The sequence below is a fragment of the Crocuta crocuta genome, unplaced genomic scaffold, assembly GCF_008692635.1.
Source record: "Crocuta crocuta isolate KB4526 unplaced genomic scaffold, BGI_CrCroc_1.0 scaffold551, whole genome shotgun sequence".
NCBI classification, from domain to species: domain Eukaryota; kingdom Metazoa; phylum Chordata; class Mammalia; order Carnivora; family Hyaenidae; genus Crocuta; species Crocuta crocuta.
The window spans coordinates 457,132-476,556 of record NW_027530969.1 but is presented as its reverse complement, the minus strand read 5'-3'; the positions used below and the strand labels follow the sequence as shown (position 1 = coordinate 476,556).

At 47.1% G+C, this 19,425-nt stretch overlaps 1 protein-coding gene across 1 annotated transcript in view; it reads left to right on the top strand.

The window, feature by feature from the left end:
* The window catches only part of SCARA5 (scavenger receptor class A member 5), a 120,338-nt gene that overhangs the window by 81,867 nt on the left and 19,046 nt on the right, over positions 1-19,425 (top strand). The window contains exons 7-11 of the mRNA XM_077769735.1: positions 1,259-1,374; positions 2,326-2,407; positions 7,741-7,904; positions 8,059-8,238; positions 12,035-12,181. Coding sequence (XP_077625861.1) covers positions 1,259-1,374; positions 2,326-2,407; positions 7,741-7,904; positions 8,059-8,238; positions 12,035-12,181 — 689 coding nt within the window. The remainder of the gene's footprint in view (positions 1-1,258; positions 1,375-2,325; positions 2,408-7,740; positions 7,905-8,058; positions 8,239-12,034; positions 12,182-19,425) is intronic.

Genomic DNA, 19,425 nt, shown 5'->3' with positions numbered 1-19,425 from the left:
TCTCTAAGCATATTCATATTTACATATATGGTTGCCTTAGTTTTGGGGTTTCTTTTTTTTTTCTTCGAAACTTGGATCACATTAGGCCTTCATCCCTGGATCTTGCTGGCTTGCTTTTTTTTTTTTTCACCAGGCAATCCGCCATAGGCTTTTGACTTGCAGATATTCTTCTGGAGGTACTTGGAATAGAATTCCCGAGTTATTTTAGTGCCTTCCCCTGTCTTTTGAGTGGTGTCAGGACCTTCCACTTCTTTGTAGAGTGTGATGCTAGCTTGGAAGGAGCTCTGTTGTTTCAACCATATCCTGAAAAGGAAATTCTACAATTCCCTGGGAGTTCCCCCTCATGTTTCATAGCCTCCCCCACTGGGAAATATGCCTGACCCATAAACTCTGTCCTCTCTATTTAACTGAAGTCCTCCACCAGCTTTTCCTTCTGTGCTTATTAGGGTGAACTTGGATGCGTACTTCTAAGACCTTGACTCCTGGGAGCTACTGTGGCTCAGTCCATTAAGTGTGTGACTTTGACTCAGGTCAAGATCTTGTGGTTCCTGGGTTTGAGACCTGCATCGGGCTCTGTGCTGACAGCTCAGAGCCTGGAGCCTGCTTTGGATTCTGTGTCTCCCTCTCTCTCTGCCCCTCCCCAGCTCACGCTCTGTCTCTCTCTTCTTCTCAAAAATAAAAACATTAAGAGGCGCCTGGGTGGCTCAGTGGATTGAGCGTCTGACTTCAACTCAGGTCATGATCTCACTGCCTGTGAGTCGAGCCCTGCATTGGGTTCTGTGCTGACAGCTCAGAGCCTGGAGCCTGCTTTGGATTCTGTGTCTCCCTCTCTCTCTGCCCCTCTCCCACTCTCTCTGTCTCTCTCTCCAAAATAAATAAAGACATTAAAAAATAAAAAAATAAAAATATTACAAAAAAATAAAGCCTTGACTACTTAATAGGAATATCTTTGCCCTGTCTTCTTCTTGCTGAATACCATGTACTCTAGTCTGTGCTGGTAGACACCACTCTTCTACGCTTTAGGGAGCGAAACTTCTCAGCTGAGCCCCCTGCTCCAATCTCCCTCTTGCGGGTGACCAGAACATGCAGCATAACTGACTCAAGCTCTTATCTTTCCTGCCATGCCAGGCCCTCCAGCTCTATGGGCTCCTGCTGAGAGTTTCTTGGGTCACGGGTTGATACATCTCCTGCAATAGTATTTTATTCATGGGTAGGATTTATTTCCACTTCTAATGCCAGTTTTCCTCCTTTGTTTCAGGTGACCGGGGCCCAAAAGGAGAGAAGGGGGACAAAGGAGACAGAGCAGGGGATGCCGGTAAGGACATTCTACTGGGGTCACTGGATTCTGTAGCCATCATCCAAGCAGCCCCACAGGTCTGGGGAACTGGAGGCTGGAGCCAAAGAATCTCCCTACCTGTTTCAGGGCCCTGCTGGCCCAGCAAGAGATAGCCATACTCCAGGGACACAGACCATGCTTCCATAGCCCAGTGGTTGTATGGGAAGATTTGGAGGCAGACTGCCTGCCTTCCCTCCTGGCTGCCTCACTAGCTAGCCAGGTAATCTCTGCACCTCAGTTTTCTCATCTTTAGAATGGGGATAAGAAGCATCCTTACCTCGCAGGATCATTGTGACAACTGAATGAGTTAGTCCACATAAAGTGCTTGTTACCTTGTCTCGACCATGGCCAAGATTCAGTAGGTGCTGAATATTATTATGCCGCATAATACATTAGTTCAGACATACTGTCTTTCCTGGTACTTACATGGGAAAAGGTGCAGAGACAAAGCAGAATCCCTTTTGTTTTCCTCCTTTGCTATGAACTGAGCAGTGATGCTAGGGATCTCCTTACTGAGCAGAACACCAAGTCTAGGAATGGAAGTCTCTCTGACGAGGGTCCTCCCTAAAATGTTGACAAGGGCTACATGTAGAGTCTTCAAGAGACTGTCAGAGAAGAATGAGTCTCCTAGCCAAGTTGCAACAAAATGCTAGCATATAGTATTTATTGGGCTCTGAAATGATGCCATTCCATGGGAAGCCGTGAACAGACTATCCCCTTCGAGGGCATCTGTGTTCTGGTCCTGGGTCCCTAGGAAGACTGGGCCTGAAGAAAAAGCACCTGCAATCAGGACCTGCTGGTGAACTCAGGGACAGTTGCCACTGCAGATTCCCACACGGGCCCCAGACCAAGAGTTTCCCTACTGCCAATCTTGGCTTCCATCCCAGTCATGCAACACCAAGAAGACCTCTTTCCTAAGCAGTGCCCCTTGCAAGGACTTCGGAAACTTGAACTTGCCTGCTACCTCCTCTGGCCCTTCTCTTTCCCAGGTAGTGATTAAGGATCAAACAGGAAAAATGCACATGACAGCACTTAGTCACTCTGAGGTGGTGGACATTGCCCAAGGACCAGGTGTGTTGGTGCTCACCCTGAGCTCACTGTGTCCACTTTACCTTGGTTGCTCTAACCCAAACAGTTTCTGTGGTTCAGTCTTCCTAGCATTGTCTACGGTCCCTTTCTGGGGCGGCCAAGGGTTTAACTGGGAGTGTCCTGGCTAGATGAGGAGACTTGGTGGACTTTGCTAGAAGCCAAGAAGAGTTTTGAAGACAAAATAAGGGAGTCTGGATATGATATAGAACATCTGTGACAGATCTGAGTCACACTTATCTAATGGACTGGGCTCCGTACTTTGTCTTCAGGGTGCTCTCTGCTCTGTTTGTTGACTGCTTTCTGATGGAATGCTGCCAAAGCAGCTGAGAAGGATGGCGGCATTTAGCTCTGTGAAATAAATAATTCCTGGTGCAGTGGCGGGAAGGGAGGGACTGGGGAGAGATGACCTTTGAGAAGGAGATCAGAAACACTGCCCACATACCAGGGGGTTCTTGTCAGGAACTCTTTGGCGACTATTCCTCAGCCGATTTGAGAGGAGAGAGGAGGTTCATGCTAGCCTGGGAAGAGGTGGTGGTTGCCGGTCGCCATTAATCCAAAGGATGCTTTCCGCACTGTTTACCTTGGTTCTGCAGGCCCAGCTGGCTGGGCTCTGCAACTGGACCGGGCTGTGAGGTGCGGAGCCACAGTGGTGTGGGGCTCCCTTGGGCATGGGCGGGGAGATGGGGGAAGGGCCTCTAATCCACTTGATCCTGGAGTCTATGGCCTGCGCCACAAGAGGCTGATGTCAGCTCGGGACAGCCCCTCCTCAGGGACCCACAGCATTCTTTCTTTCCTGCCCTGAAGAGGCCACACCCTCTCTGGAGCCCGGAGCTCAGACAGGGCCTTGACACAACACCCTAAGCTTTTCATTGCGGTCTCCTGACAAGACCAAAAAAAAAATCTTCACGGGTGACAGACCTGGCTCAGCAGAGACAGCTCCACAGACAGGAGGCTTTACACTGAGCGTGCCGAACATAGGAGACGCACGGGAATTGTAGGTCGTAGCTGCAAGGCCATCCATCAGTCACCTGTCCCAGGGGCTTTCAGTGGAAGGGCGACTCTCCCAAGGCAGGAGTGGAAGCAAACTGGAAACCCAGGCCTCTGGCTTCTCGAATTCTGGAATGAGATGTTAGGACCCTGGTCTTTTAAGAGTCGGGTCAGGCTCCTTAAAACCCCTAGTGACTCCCTCACCTGGAGATATGGATTTAAAGGAAACTTCGAAGCAATTCAGGGCTGCCCCATGTGGTGGCGGTGGGGGTGCTGCTTTCCCACAGCCGCCACCCCCTGACCTGCCTCTGACTACACCAAACCCATGCTATATTCAGACTCCTGGTTTAGTTTCTAAGGAGTTCCAGTCCAAGAGGCATTAACTGGATCCCTGAGACTGCAGCTCTGAGGAGAAGCCACAGATCATCTTTCAGGAGAGTGTGGAAAATCTGATGAGCACTGAGTGCCCGCTTCTGGAAGGTTCTGTCATTCCCCGAGCCCAGGGCAGCCCCACCATAAGATGGAATGGGTGGGGAAAAGGACTCGGCACCAGGGCTCTGCCCTCCTCCACAAAGGAACGCTGTGGAAAAGACACCCTCCTCGGGTCACCCAGCTCAGGGAACCTTTCCCAAACACCTCCCACCTTTAGCAGCAAAAACCTAAAGTTCCAGCAGGTGGGGTAGTACCACATAAAAGGATTGAGAAGAGAAACAAATTTCCTATCCCTCAGGTCAGAATCAGAAATTGGGGACTTTCCTTTGAAGAGAGCATTACAGAGAAGATGTCTTGAATCAATATTAAAATATTTTTCAGGGGAGGGGCGCCTGGGTGACTTACTCAGTTAAGCGTCTGACTTTCGCTTAGGTCATGATCTCGCGGTTCGTGGGTTCGAGCCCCGCGTCGGGCTCTGTGCTGACTGCCAGCTCAGAGCCTGGAGCCTGTTTCAGAGTCTGTGACTCCTTCTCTCTCTGACCCTCCCCAGCTCGCACGCTCTCTCTCTCCTAAAAATAAATAAAAATATTTAATATATATATTTTGGGGGGGGAATTAAAAAAATAAAAGTTAAAAAAAAGTGTGACTGGGTGGCTCAGCCAGTTAAGCATCTGACTCTTAATTTCGGCTCAGGTCATGATCTCAACAGTTCATGAGTTTGAGCCTCACATTTGGGCTCTGTGCTGACAGTGTGGACCCTGCTTGGGATTCCCTTTCTCCCCCTCTTGCTCTGCCTCTCCCCTGCTCACGTGCAGGCGCTCTCTCTCTCTCTTTCTCTCTCTCTCTCTTAAAATAAATTTAAAAAAAATTTTTAATTGTTTTTAATTTAAAAAATTTTTTCAGGGGGCTCCTGGGTGGCTCAGTCAGTTGAGTGTCCACCTTTTGATTTCAGCTCAGGTCATTGATCTTGCAGTTCATGAGATCAACTCCTGTTTCAGACTCTGCACTAACTGATGGTGCAGAGCTTGCTTGGGATTCTCTCTTTCTCTCTCTCTCTCTCTCTCTGCCCCTTCCCCACTCACACTCTTTCTTTCAAAATAAGTAAACATTTAAAAATAAATAAAGAAAAATATTTTCCCAGATAGGATCTTGCCATTGTTTACCCTTGTTTTCATCTGGAGTCACATGATTCTAGAGTCAAATGGGGTTTCAGGCTGACTCCTTTCCCACTCCTGAGCACCTGCCCCCCCAATACACTGAACTGGGATCCAGAGCAGAGAGCTGGAGAGAATCCCCACCGTCCTACGGCTAGGTCATGGTTCAAACCAAGTCTGGAATCCAGATCTCCTGATTTCTGGTTGACAACAGGTAAAGTTTTGTTTTCCTTTGTTTGGTTTTGAGGCAATGGAGATATCAGTCATTCTGTTAGATGTTTGGCTTCGGGGAGTTTGGCCAGGAAAAAAATAAGCTATATATACATATCTCAAGACAGAAAGATGTTCATTTTACCCTCATATATGGTCCATTTGCAGGAAAAACAAATAGTACTTTTGCAGCTCAGGGGTGGGTAAAGTTTCCAGCATGAATTTCAAGCAGGATATAAGTTCAGATTGTTTAAAAACTTTTCCTCAATTTGGTTTCATGTGGGAAAAAAATATGCAGAATGACCCAGGGGTAAATTCTAAGCCAGTGCTTATTGAAAGTTTCTAGTAGCATCTCAGAAAACTTGGAAAAATGTTTAACACCTTGTGTGTGTTTGTAACATTCAGGGAAGTTTGTGTGGGGGGACAGGGAGTACCAGGTACCCTATCGTGTAGTGTAAGCTCTGAAGAAATTATCAGGGAAGTGGTTTCTAGAGGTTTTCCATAGCTGCTGAGACATTTCTATCTCTGTTTTAGAATCAGGAATGAGTGGCTCCGTCGGTTAGGTATCCAGCTTCAGCTCAGGTCGTGATACCATGGTTCATGTGTTCGAGCCCCGTTTCCGGCTTTGTGCTGATCTCTCAGAGCCTGGAGCCTGCTTCAGATTCTGTGTGTGTCTCTTCCTGCTCACCTTCTGTGTATTGTCTCTCTCAAAAATAAATAAACATTAAAAAAATAGATCAGAAATGCAAAGGAAGGCCTTTGGTGTCCGTGAGTCCCCTTCCTCCCATCCCTGTATGTACAATTAGCCTCCCTGGGGACCGCAGGGAATCTGTTTGGCACTGAAAGTTAGCATTCCTGCAAGCATGGAGAGACAGAGATGCTGGACCTTTTATATGCAAATATATTTCTTCATTAACTGAATGTATGTCTTTAATTCCTGATACAACTTTAATGCACCAGCAACAAGGTGATCTAAAAGTAAACCACACTTCTCAGAAAAATCAACTCTCACATGCGACTATTAACAAACTTATAGCTGGTACTCTGAGAGCAAAGTTTCCATGCACATTATTTCACTTAATCTTGACAGCACAGGTCAGGAGGCAGACTTATGTCCACGTTAGAGGAGGAGAGGCTAAGGGTAGAGAAGAAGGGACCTGACCAAGGTCACTGGAGTTCGTAAGGGGCAGAGCCAGGTGATAGGTCGGGCCTGTCTGGCCTTGAGCCCACTCTCCATCCTTTGCTACATCCTTGGACTACCTTTTATTGTCTCTGGCCTTTGACAGCATGGGGCCCTCATTGGGCTACTGTCTCTTCTCAGTGGGTTTGATAGGAAAGTGCTAATTCTCACTTTTAAGGAAGTCTTTACTGTCTCATAGTTTGCTGAGTTTCACTCAGCCTTGGCTACCTTATGCTTTGGAGGCTCCATGATAGGCCAAGCACAGTTGTCGGAGGCCGCTCCGGCAGATCCAGGGGTCCCTGAAGGATGGACGGTGTCGGCAAGAGAGAGAATGAGAGCCCCAAGATTCTTTCTGATCACCAGACAGGCATCTCTGTCCTGTCGGGTTTGGTGTCTTTATTTATAGGTTAAATGATAACATGACATCAGAAAAAGGAATTTTTACAATGGATAACTCTTTGTGATAAGTTGCTTTGGAAAGTGTACAGAAGCAGGTTTTACAGAAATATTCTTGCAGAACTATTCCAATTATAGTGAGGTTAAGTAACTCTTATAACTAAAGAATTAACAGGGTATTCTTAGTAAAAGACAGGATACATATTTGTTCTAAGTTAATAATGCTAAGGTTAGGTCATAGGTTAAGTGTATAGATGGGCTAAGAGTCATTCTGTCTGGCTCTCAAGAGGATGAATGTTTTTGAGTTGGTTAATAAGTTGTTTGTGGAAACCTATTTGATGCTGAATGTGTGAACACCATGGAGGCCCTAAATGTGTCAGCCTTTTATTCGTGGGTAATGCTTTAGCTACTCTTATCTATCCTCATCCTAGCCACCTGTAAGGGAGGGTGTTTGCAGAAAGTAGGCCTTGGGGAAGGGACTGCCATACATCACCAGTTAGAAAAAGGTGTAAGTATTAACTTAAGTTCTACCCTTATCTATTCCTTTACTCTAAGTTAGGCTCTTTGTCTCGGGGCCAGGCTCAGTTGTAACTCTTGTGTTCTTAACCCCCTTTATTATCTAAGTCTTGAATCTGCAAGGCCCATAGGAAGAGCCTTTTGACAATCATACACAGAGCTTTCATCTAAAATCTCTTTTGTAGAGGCAGGAATGTGCTTTTCCTTATGAGGTATCTGTGTTCAGAATATGGGTCTGATATGGAATATTGTGAGGCCTGGTCAAGACCAGCAGCCTCATTTCCAACATGAGCCAGTAGTAGCAGAAGGAGATACCAGTTTTCATTTCTCATGGCAGAAGCTGTGCAAACGCTACCATATCCTTGCTGTGACTGCCATCCAGAGAGGCCGGTGTGGCTCCTGGCACACGGTTTTCACACTGGACGCCCTGTGTCTCCCAGCGGAGCCCTGCCTTCACTTGCTTCTCCGTTCTCTGTGGGTAAACCTAGGCTGCCGGCTGGATGGAGACAATGGGCGTGGCAGCACCCACACGCACCTGGTCGTGTTCACTCATAGGCTCGTTCAGTTCGTGCAGTCCTTCATTCCTTCTCTTTATCCTCACACAGTGAGTGGGGGGGTGGGGGCAGATGCAAGCCCCCGAGGGTGTGTGGAGATGGTCAAGTGTCTTTCAAATGTCTCCTCCCCTGAGCGTATGTCTAGGAAATGAAAATGCACAGGGCTCCAGAATTCACTCAGAAAAATTGTCTGGTGGCAAACAGCTTCCAGTCCTGCTTGAAGCAGAGTGGGAGGCGCCAGAAAGGAATGAGCACAAGGACTTGGTAAATGGAGGGTGTGGCAATCAGATGGAAACTAAGCCAGAACAGGGACAGCAAATGCCCAAAGCCCACAGGTCGGAAACCGGGGCCATGGCATGGAGTTGGCTGAGGAAAGGAGCAGAGGTGAGAGGGATTGGCTTCCCTCACTTCCATCATAAGGAAAAGATGGAAGGGGCACCTGGGTGGCTCAGTCAATTGAGCTTCCAACTTTGGCCCAGGTCGTGATCTCAGTCTTCGTGAGTTCGAGCCCTGTGTCTGGCTCTCTGCTGTCTCTCTCTCTTTCTCTGTCCCTGCCTAACCTCAAAAATAAACATTAAACTGCACAGCAAAGGAAACGNGATGTGGGGGAGGGGGGGGATGGGCATGGAGGAGGGCACTTGTGGGGATGAGCACTGGGTGTTATGTGGAAACCAATTTGACAATAAACTATTTGTAAAAAAAAAAATAATTTAAAGGAAGAATTATGGTAGAAACCAGTATTTTCTCTCCATGTTGGTTAAAACAAGTTTTTGGCAAAAGCTATGGGACATCTTTCTCTGAACGTCTTGTCTTTAAAATTTGTCCCCAGACTTCCAACCATTTTCCAGGCACGTTTGTGTATAAAATGCTTGAACACTTTGCCAATTTTTTCCCCTATAAAATGTCAAGATGACTTCTCCAATGATTGCCAGATATACCTTGTTGCTTACTCTGTTTTTGTTTGAAGTATTCTTTGTTTTTTATTCAGTCTAGATGGCAGCTACTCATGCTGTATGGCCATACTCAAATTTGAACTCCTCTCCCTCTTTCATCAGTACTTGATACCTGCTGATGCAGTTTGTCTGGAGAAACCTTGTAGAAGGATCTGTCTGAGGTTCTGTACCATTATATGTAATGATTAGATTAAAGATAACTTTATATCAAAAAAAACATTAAAAAAAAGGAAAGACAGAGTGTGGCAGGAAGGAAAACATTTATGGAAGAGAGCATTGCTTTATTCACTTATTTGACAAGCTGGTATTGAAGGCCCTGGCTAACGGCTGGAAGTAAGGCCCAGCCTCAACTTGAGGAGCTCCCTAGCAGGTTAGGAAGATAAACACGCACAAGATTGTGGTGGAATGTGGTGAGGGCTATGATAGACCTATCTACAGAGGTTAATTTTGCCTGCTGTTGTGGGAGTCACTTGCTGAGGTGTCTTCAACAAATTGGTATGCAACAGGTGGGTGTGGAAGGCAACGGCATTCCAGGGAAGGAGAGCCATGCACAAAACAGGAAAGCATTGCCCGATAAACCCAGTTTGGTGTGATGAGCTTTGGGGATATAAGGATCAAAAAATAAGGCCAGAGAGGTATGCGGGGATCAATGTCAGGAGTTCAGGGTTGATCTCCAGGCACCAGGAAGCCAGGATGGGCTATAAGTAGGGTGTGGCGTGGCAGCAATGAGAAGTGACTGGGGGAGAACTGGGACCAAGGGGTAACCGGCCGAGGTCATGAAAACAGAGCCTCAGCTATCCCTGGTAACCCTCAGCTCTGAGACCAAGGCCAGGTACACGGTAGGCGGCCCTTTCCTCCCCACAGAAAGGCCCATATTCTAGGCCCGTGTTGCTCAGCTGCTCGCACTCTTTCTCTTGGCCCAGCTGCTCCTCTTGTAGAAAAGCTTCCTAAGAAGAAGATGAGACATGAGCTCCGGACGAGCAGCATGGGCCGTGGAGTAGCAAGCCTGAGACCCGAGTCCCCTTCTGACCCCACTGACAATGTGGCGGGGATGCCAGTCCCTCAGCCTCCCTGGCTGCCCTTTCTTCTTTTTTCCCCGCCTGTTCTGTGCAGAGGATGGGATCTGGCCTTCCAGATGCGCCAGGTTGCCAAGAGTTTATCCCTAAGCCTTCCAAAAACAAATCCACTGACTTTTCTTGAGAGCTTCCTAGTGACCCCTTCCAGGAGGGCTTTAAATTGCTGTGTGCAGAAAACAGTTCGGTTCAGATTAATCCGTGCTGCCCTTGGTGTGATGGCTTAAAATAGATTCAGGAGGGCCTGGAAAAACAAAAGACCTGGCTCCTTTAAGAAGCCAGGTGGTAGAATGGGGAGTGTGGTGGGGGTAGGGCAGCTGCCTGAGAGTTAGGAACAGCTGTGCTAGCTAGAGTACAGTCATGTCTTATGAAAGGGAACAGAGAAGAGCTGCAGTGTGGGTCCTGGTGACGAAAACTGCTTAGGTGAAGAGAAATGAAGCCCCTTGGGGATAGGTGCTCTCAGAGACAAGCAGACGGGTGCTAAGAGGCCATCAGCAGGGCCAATAGCACGGTGGACTCTTAAACAATGTGGGAGTGGGGATTAAGGACGCCAACCCCCACTCTGTGCAGTCAAAAATCTGTGTGTAACTTTGAGGACACCTGGATGGTTCAGTCCGTTAGGTGTCCACCTCTTTTTAAAGTCTTTTTTTTTAATGTTTTATTTATTAGAGAGAGAGAGAGAAAGACAACATGAGCAGGGGAGGGTCAGATCTTTTGGGTGGCTCAGTCGGTTAAGCATCCAATTCGTGATTTCAGCTCAGGTCATGATCTTATGGTGTGTTAGATGGAGTCCTGCATTAGGCTCCGCACTGACAGTGTGGTGACTGCTTAGGATTTTCTCACTCCCTCTCTCTCTGCCCCTCCCCTGCTCACATGCCCTCTCTCTCAAAATAAACTTAAAACAACAGTTGTCTTTAGTTCTTTAAAAACATTTTTTTACTGTTTTATTTACTTCTGAGAGAGAGAGACAATGTAAGCAGGAGAGGGTCAGAGAGAAAGGGAGATACAGAATCTGAAACAGGCTCCAGGCTCTGAGCTAGCTGCCAGCACAGAGCTTGATGCAGGGCTCGAACCCACGAACCGTGAGATCATGACCTGAGCCGAAGTCAGACGCTTAACTGACTGAGCCACCCAGGTGCCTTAAGTGTCCACCTCTTGATTTCAGCTCAAGTCATGATCTCAGAGTTTATGGGTTCGGGCCCTGGGTCAGGCTCTGTGCTAACAGCATGGAGCCTCTTGGGACTCTCTGTCTCTGCCCCTCCCCTGCTCACACGCATGCACTCTCTCTCACTCTCTTTCAAAAATAAATAAGCATTTAAAAAAAAATTTTAACTCCACATATAACTTTTGACTCTCCAAAACTTAACTACTAATAGCCTACTGTTGACTGAAAAAGCCTTACTGATAACAGTCGAGGAACACATATGTTATATGTTATGTGTATTATATGATGTATGTTTACAATAGAGTAAGCTAGAGAAAGGAAAATGTTATTAAGAAAATCCCCAGGAACAGAAAACATACACACATACAGAATGGTACTATATTTAGTAAAAACAATCTACATGTAAGTGAACCCATGCAATTCAAATCTGTGTTTTTCAAGGTCAACTGTACCTGTATTCTACATACATACTGGGTTGGGGCGCCTGGGTGGCTCAGTCAGTCTGACTTTGGCTCAGGTTATGATCTCATGGTTCGTGAGTTTAAGCCCTGCATTGGGCTCTGTGCTAACAGCTCAGAGCCTGGAGCCTGCTTCGGATTCTGTCTGTCTGTCTGTCTGTCTCTCTCTCTCTCTCCTCTCCCTCTGTGCTTCCCCACTTGTTCTGTCTCTCTCTGCCTCAAAAATGACATTTAAAAAAAGAATAAAAATACATATATACATACTAGGTGAAAGCAGGAAACAATTGAGGGCCAAAACCAAGGGCTTGCTGGAAAAGAAGCAAGCCAGTGTTTGCAGTTAATGTTGAGACTCTGGGGTTAGGTATATTAGGTGAAACTTGGGAAGGTTTGCTTTTTATAACTGTTGGTCTGCGGGGGCCTTTTACACTGTGCCTGAAGGTAACCAGTTTGCTCCCTAAGCACCACTCACCGTGAGTGAGCAAGGGGCATGTTGTATGCTGTGCCTTCATTTCTCCCATTACCCACATGTAGCGGACACTGCTGTACCCATCTTTTGGAGAGGAATCTAGAGGCAGCCCCCCAAGGACTGGCATTGCCCAGTTCCCTGGCAAACACATGACGATTTCTGGGATCTGCCCTGAAGAAAACTTGTTTAGTAATACAAACCTCAGACTGAAGGTGAACAGGGCATTTTCTACAAAAACAACACCTTGAGACCGCTGAAGGACTGGAGTTTTGGTCTTTGATGTGGGTTTCATATGAAGAAAAGATTTCGGTTGAGACATACTTTAAAACCAGGAGTGGATAAACTGTTTATTTAGAAAGCAACACAAACAAACTGAGGAATTCTTAATCCCCATGACCTTGCACTCCCTCCTCTTGTGTTGGAGGGGAAGCTCGCTGAAGGCACTGCAGATTGAATCCGGGAGGTCCCCTCTGGGTCTTTTTGACGTCACTGGATCAGCTTTAGCTACTGCTGCATTAAATGCATGACTCCACTTCCCGCCCTGTCCTTTGACAATGGAAAAAACACCATCGAGGTGTCCTTGGAACCAGTTGTCGACATGGACTGACTTCCCCTAGTGCTGGGTTTCAGCCCATCTTCTAAAGCACACTGCTATACAATTCTCATGGGAAAAAGAAGATGAAAGCGGGAGGCAAAGCCTGTGGACATCCTGGGAGGTCTTGTGGATGCTGTGGGGGAGGGGCCACAGCTAGTTTCCTCCCTGACTCAAATGCAGGGCCAGTCCCTTGCCCCAATCCTTCAGATCCCCACCCCGCCCCACCCCCATCTCGATCCTTTGGGCTTACATGGAATTCAACACTATTTCTTGAGAATCCAACCACCCCAGTCACTTAGCTCACCCATATTTCAGAATAATTCTCTAAGGCATGTGTCATTATCCCATAACAGACGGGGAAGCTATTCTGAGAGGTTAAATTATTTGCCCAAGGTAGTCAATCTAGAAAGTGGTGAACGTGGTGCTGGAGGTGGTGCCTGCCTTCAAGAATGTATAATATGGCAGCTGGGAAGCATCTCGGCCAAAGACTCTCAGACCCTGAACTTGAGAACTGAGAAACGAACTGAGAGAAGAAATAGGGCAAGGTGGGGACACTGTGGGTGAGGGCAGAGGGCGAAAGTGCCTTCATAACAAAGGCTACCTGTCCTGGACAGGGGACCTGGAGGTAAAGGCTGCAGGTTCATGAAGACTTTAGAGAGATGCTGTATAAACTTCAGAACCCCCTTCAGCTACAGACGTGATGTAATGAGACCTCCGTATCACAGCTTTTTCTCCTGGTTCTCGGGCATTTCTTTCACTCCTAAAGGCTCATTGACACTCACTGACCCTTCACTGCCCTTTGAGAGGCCCAAGAGCTAAAGCAAGGCAAAGGACTCACTTCTCCACTGGGCTGCCTAGGAAAGTCCTACAAATGGCATTAGCAGCACCTTCCTACTGCATTGGGGTGAGCTCCTGGTTCAGGGCTGGGCAGAGAAAGCACTGCATTTGATCAGACACATTTTTATTGAACCTCTACTAGTAGCTGGGCAGCCCTGAGTAAGACTATGGAGAAACAAAATCAGACAGGACAGACCCCCAGTTTCCAAAAGAATAGGCAATAGAATTGGGAAGACCAATGTTAAAAACAGTTTTTAAAAATCCGGCATGATCAATACAGTGATAATTTGGGAGGTATTTCTGGCTTCCCCTTCTACTCAGCAAAGGCCCAAGCACCCCATGTGACTCCCAATTAAAGACACAGAACAGTAGTCTGGGAACTGGAGACTCCGATGTGGTTCGAGTGTGGCCACTTTATCAATGCAACCCTTCTTTCCCTGAGTCTCAGCTTCCCCACCTGTAAAATGGGTATAATAAGTACCCCCCACTCTAGAGGAGGGCTACAAAGATCAAAATGAAACTGGCTAACAAAAGTGCTTTGAAGATCAGGCACAAAGCACCGTATTAAGAGCAGATTACCATTAGGAAGTAGCATTTCATAAAAGCGTACCCACAGGCCAGACCACATTTTAAAAGCAATGCCCTCCAGCAGAGCCTGACCAGAAATTCCTTAGTTTGCTTGCGGGATGGCTTCTGTCCTTCCCATACGGACCACATTTCCCACAGATGTCAGGGAAAAGAGAAGCGTCGTGTCTAGAGAAGGATGGGGCCCAACGTCCCCCACCTCTGGGAGGTGGGGTGCACAGCCCCCATGCTGCAGGCCGGCTGGGGCCATGGAGAGTTCTTTCTTCACCAGAGAATGAAAAGTTCAACTTCCTTAATGGGCAGATGGTCCAAATTATCCCCGGGGCTCTACTTTGCAGCTGCAGAAAATCAGAGCCTAGTTTCCCAGCCCCCTGTGTTTATTTCTATTCTACACAACCTCCTTTCTTTTGCTCAGTTTTACTTTGGCCTGGAAGGCAGGATAAACAAACCTAAAGGAGCTGTAATGTTTCAGGCTTAGGCTGGGTTTCCCTCCTCTCCTGTTACTTAGAAGCAACATTCCCTGGGCCTTGGGGCCCTTCAGATGCACAGCCAAGCAAGTTCTGGGGTGTTTAGGGATCAGTCCTGTTCCTTGAGCCCGGCAGAAGGCTGTGGATCCCATTCATGCATCCACTCACTCAATGCGATTTGTTAAGCACTGCAATGTGCCAGACTGCCTGCCAGCGAGGACCGACCACATTTCCCACAGATGGAAGCCACCAGGGTGCTGAGCGGTTTTCGCTTTCACGGAGCTTACGATGATGAGTGCACAAAGACCTGAAGGAGGGAATGACGGTATAATATTTCTCGTATGTGGGGAGCGTCTGTTGGGGTGACAGATGGGGGAAACCCTCCCAGAAGAGGTGTTATCTACACACCTTACTCACAAGGTCCCACAACTGGTAAGTTGCATAGCCGGAGCTTCAGCCCCGATCAGTCCCTTCATGCACTTCTTCTCCACCTTGATGAGCACTGACATCACCCGTGAGCTGTTCGAAGTTATAACCCCTGCCCTGGTAGATTTTAAAGCACCGCAGGTGATTCTTACCTGCAGCCCAGGCCTGAGAGCCACTGCTGCAACACCAAGGCTGCTTTCCATGCTCCTAAAGACACTAATGACCGCAGACCCCATGGGGCTGGTGGGCAGTAGGTGAAAGGCACTTTTTGTATGAAGAGACCTGTTAGTAAATATTTGTCTTAAGTATTCAGACTGGTAGTTGGCTCTGTAGTTTGAAAATGAAAAGCCTTTGCTCTCCTCCCTGGCTCTTCCTTATAGCCATTGTGTGACCTGGGGCAAATCGCTTGACTTTTCTGAGCTGATTTTCTCCTCTGTTAAGTGAGATCCATAATAACTAAACTCATGGAGCTGACGTGAAGAATAAATGAGGGAATGCATGCATCAGCTACCTTGCCATGTCTGGTATGTAGTAGGAACTGAGTATACATTAGTTCCCTTCGGTGCCCATCCTTGACTTGAAATCTCTTGGGTAGTGCCCAGAGCAAGGCTTTGCGGTAGTTGGGTTGGGGGCAGCTTTGAGTCAGATGCAGACAAGCTCCACAGGCAGTGATCAGTTCTAAGTCTAGCCCAGCCCTGGAAACCGGTTATGAGATGGTAGCCATTGGCCATGAAGCTGACCTTTCCAAGGGACCCAGTAATGAAGCCACTCCCTTGGTTGCATTCCCAGAAGATGCTGGAGAAAGAAGAAGGTATTTTGCATCTCACTTCCCAATAACTGCAAAACCCAAAGCATAGAGAGTAAAACAAGGTAGGGAATAATCAGATGGAAAACACTGGAGCCATCCAGAGATGCCAGCAGATGCTGTAAATGAAATGAAACCTGATGCTGGCTTTAAAACCCTGGAATAGGTTCCCAAAGGAGGTAAGATGAGCCACTGTCAGACGTGATACAGAGTGGAGAGGATCCATGTGTTTAAAGCGTGAAAGGGAGTTCAAGACTGATGTCCAGGGCTCCTTCCGGTTCTGGAGTTCAGGGATTCAGAGCCAGGGGAATCTGGGGTTGACCCCACCTACTTTGTCTGGGACCTTGCTTTTCCTACACATATATTTACAAGGCAAAGAGAGCAAGGAAACATTTGTTTCAAGAGGAGAAACCCCACATACTGGATTGGTAAGGTCTGTGCTAGGAGCCCCAGAGAGACCTCGGCTGGAGCGCCACATTCCTGGACCATTCTGGAGCTGCTTTGCTTAAGGAATCACATTCAGCTCACATTAGTGAGCAGAGAGTTGCTGACAGCAGGAGCCAGTCTTCTGCTGACGCCCCGTCCCTCTCTCGTAATATACTAAGGAGCCAGAAACTGTGCTCTGGGGAGAGCAGAGGAAGTCAAGAGATTAATCCAGTTGGAGGTGTGAGTGCCCCTTGCCCCCACTCCCCATATGGCAGGATTACTTTGCAAAGAAGCTTTCAAGGATGCGATCCCTGCTCGGGCCACTGTATACCAGCCATCGTCCACAACACATGGTGACCTCTCAGAGCTGACCCATAAGTTGCTGGACGAATTACTGGACAGACAGGATGGGAGTTCATAGTGATGGGTGCCCATGATGTACTAAGTCCAAGGACTTGTGTAATTGCTCCCAACCACCATCATTATATCCATTTTAAGAAGAAGGCAAGTGTAGAGAGGTTGAATCTGTCCACTGATGGAACCAGAATTTGAACCCTGTTCCTGAGTCCAGGACCAGCCTCTTTCTAGTTCCCCCCCCATTGCCTCCCCACAGGGATTATCACCACTGTGTTTTTCTCTATCTTAATTCCCAAATCCACCCAGCACCCAAGAGGCAAGTAGCTAACCAGCCCTTAGATTGATGTGTGGCATTCCTGGGTGCTCCCTCTGGGCATTTTTTGTAGCAAGGACAAGAGAATCATTGGATCACTTCAAGTAATGGGGCCTTATTGTAAGGACACTGGGGAAAGACTTTGGAAGATAAGGATTCATAATACTAATGAGAGCTGCAGAGCCTGGGATGTGAAGGTCATCCAGAATCCAAGGCATTTCTGGGGCCCCAACAGGAAGGGTTCATGGCTTCACCCTAGTGTCTCATCTCCAACATGGCTTATTAATTCCATTGTCCCTGCCTCTCTTTGCATCTGCTACTGCTCACTTATCACCATAGTCCCCCAACTCATATTCCTAATGGAATCTGGGTGGTCCTACTAATCATTATCATAGTGGTTTGAGCTCTTGAGCCAGACCAATCATTCATGGCATTACCCATGTGTAAGGAAGTGCCCACAGGATGGGAGCATGGCATACACCTTGACCTTGTCTAATGACAATCTTATCACATCTGATGTCAAAGATAAACAAAGCTGGATGCTAGTTAAAGTGGCTGGGACAGATCTTAAATTAGTAACATACTCTTGCAATAGGGAAAAGAGGCCAGTGTGAACTGACTTCAACTTCTATTTGTACAGAGGTGACCAGGCATTTTAAAGGGAGAATAAGGGGAGAGGAAGGGAGTAAGGAGTTTTTTATAAAAAACAGCAAGGGAGTTGGTCCTTATGAAACCCATCTGGGTTTGCTAACTGGCTCTTATCCAAGTTAGGCTCCTTCCCTCCCACAGAGGCTGGGAGACAGGGTCTTATCTTCAGGTGTTGGCTGGAATACACAATAAATTCTTTTGACAACTTGAGTTTTCTCTAGCAAGCACGTTAAGTGAGGCTAGGGTCATTCTAGGGATGTGGCGTTGAGCTGTTTGAAATTATGTTAGTATTCTGTTCAAGTCTTTATAGGTCAAGGTTAAGGCCTACTTGAGAGGGTTCAGGAGCCTGGCTAGGGTTTGGTCAAGCAGAGAATCTTTGTCACTGATCCACTCAGCAACCCTGGAAAGTGAGTGTGCCAGGTGAATAAATGAAGAGTGTTTTAGTGCCTCTAGACTTAAGAACTTTGGCAGTATAGCTTGACCAGCCCCCACCGGTCCCCTCTACTGACTGGCTGCTCTCCTCGCCATGCCACACCACCTGCCTCAGATCCGTTCTTGTGGTACTGGGTAGGGATGGCCTGGATTGCCTTGTGGCATTTTTGTGTCCAGAGTAGAAGCCTGATTATATACCTCTCTGTCCCCATGACTAGGTCAATACTTGTTTAAAGATCAATCAGTAATAGGGAGTCTAGATGAATTACAGAGAAACAGACCCAATAGATGTAACCCAGGGTCAGGGCCCCCAGCCACTGTGTGCACAGAGAGCATGTGGTCTCTATCCTGGGGTGACACCATTCCTGTCTGAGCTGGTAGGATCAGTGGATGGGCACAGCACGTTTTTTAAACAGTCAGACACAGAAGGTTAAGACTGGAACCAGAGATACAGGAAATATGAGGCATTCGGCTGGGGATTCCGATCATACCCACTATCAAAGTCATGCGTTCATCCACGCATCTGCCCTCCATCCCATCAAACATTTAATTAGCATGTTCAGCCAACCAGGCATGATGTTAAGTACTGAGGGATCATGGACAAACAAAATACCATTTCTCTGCCCAAGGGAAAATGAGATATGTTTCCATAACTCTCAGAGATTGCAAGTTTTCCCTGAGTTCTCTCAAGCAGTTAGGAGAGTACCAGCCTGCCTCCGTCTTGGCCCCTTCAGAGCCTCAGACCAGCTTAACTTTGTGTTGTGGCTTAGGCAGTACTGAAAGTGGTCAGCACTGGAAGGAGAAGTGGTCTAGAAAGAAAGAGATCTGGTATCCCAGTGATAGCTCGTTCTTTCCTCTTCTTGAACCTCAGTTTCCTCATCTGTAGGTGTGAGGGTTTGGACTGAGGAGGTCTCTGCCAGCTCTGGCATTCTGTGCTCTTATCCATTTTAGGCCATCAATTCATTAGACAGCTTTGAGGGCAAAGATGACACTTATTTGTCCTTGCATCCTTAGCCCCTGGTACCATTCTGGAATGTGGCAGGATTCCAGAAGAGTTTCTGGATGGATAAGTAAGTGAATAATTAGAAAGAGAAATACATGCATTGATAAAGATATGTGTAAAAAACTAATAAAGATAATACATCTTCAGCACCCCAAATCTGTGCACAAGAAGTAGAATTACCCTGGACATTAATAAATATTATCACTGATCTCAAAAGCTAAGGCTGATTTATCTTTTACCCTGCCTGGGAACAGAGACCTGTTCATTTTCAAATACAAATTCAGCAATAGCCGTGCTTCACAAGGGCATCCCCACATTCGTGGTCCTCCCCTAAGAGTTAGGAGAAGCCAAACGATTTCTATGAATTATGGGTAGAAGCTTTATAGTTCAGGGCTTAAAGTAATTATTTTTAATGTAACTGCTTCATCAAAAGGCATCCTGTACTAAAGTCATTAAGTAGAATTAGTGGACCCTGCCCAGAGACCTCAGAAAGAATGAGGGATCTTATGAAAAATGAGGAAAGAAAGGGATAGATGGAGAATTGGCTCAAAGGTTAAGTCTC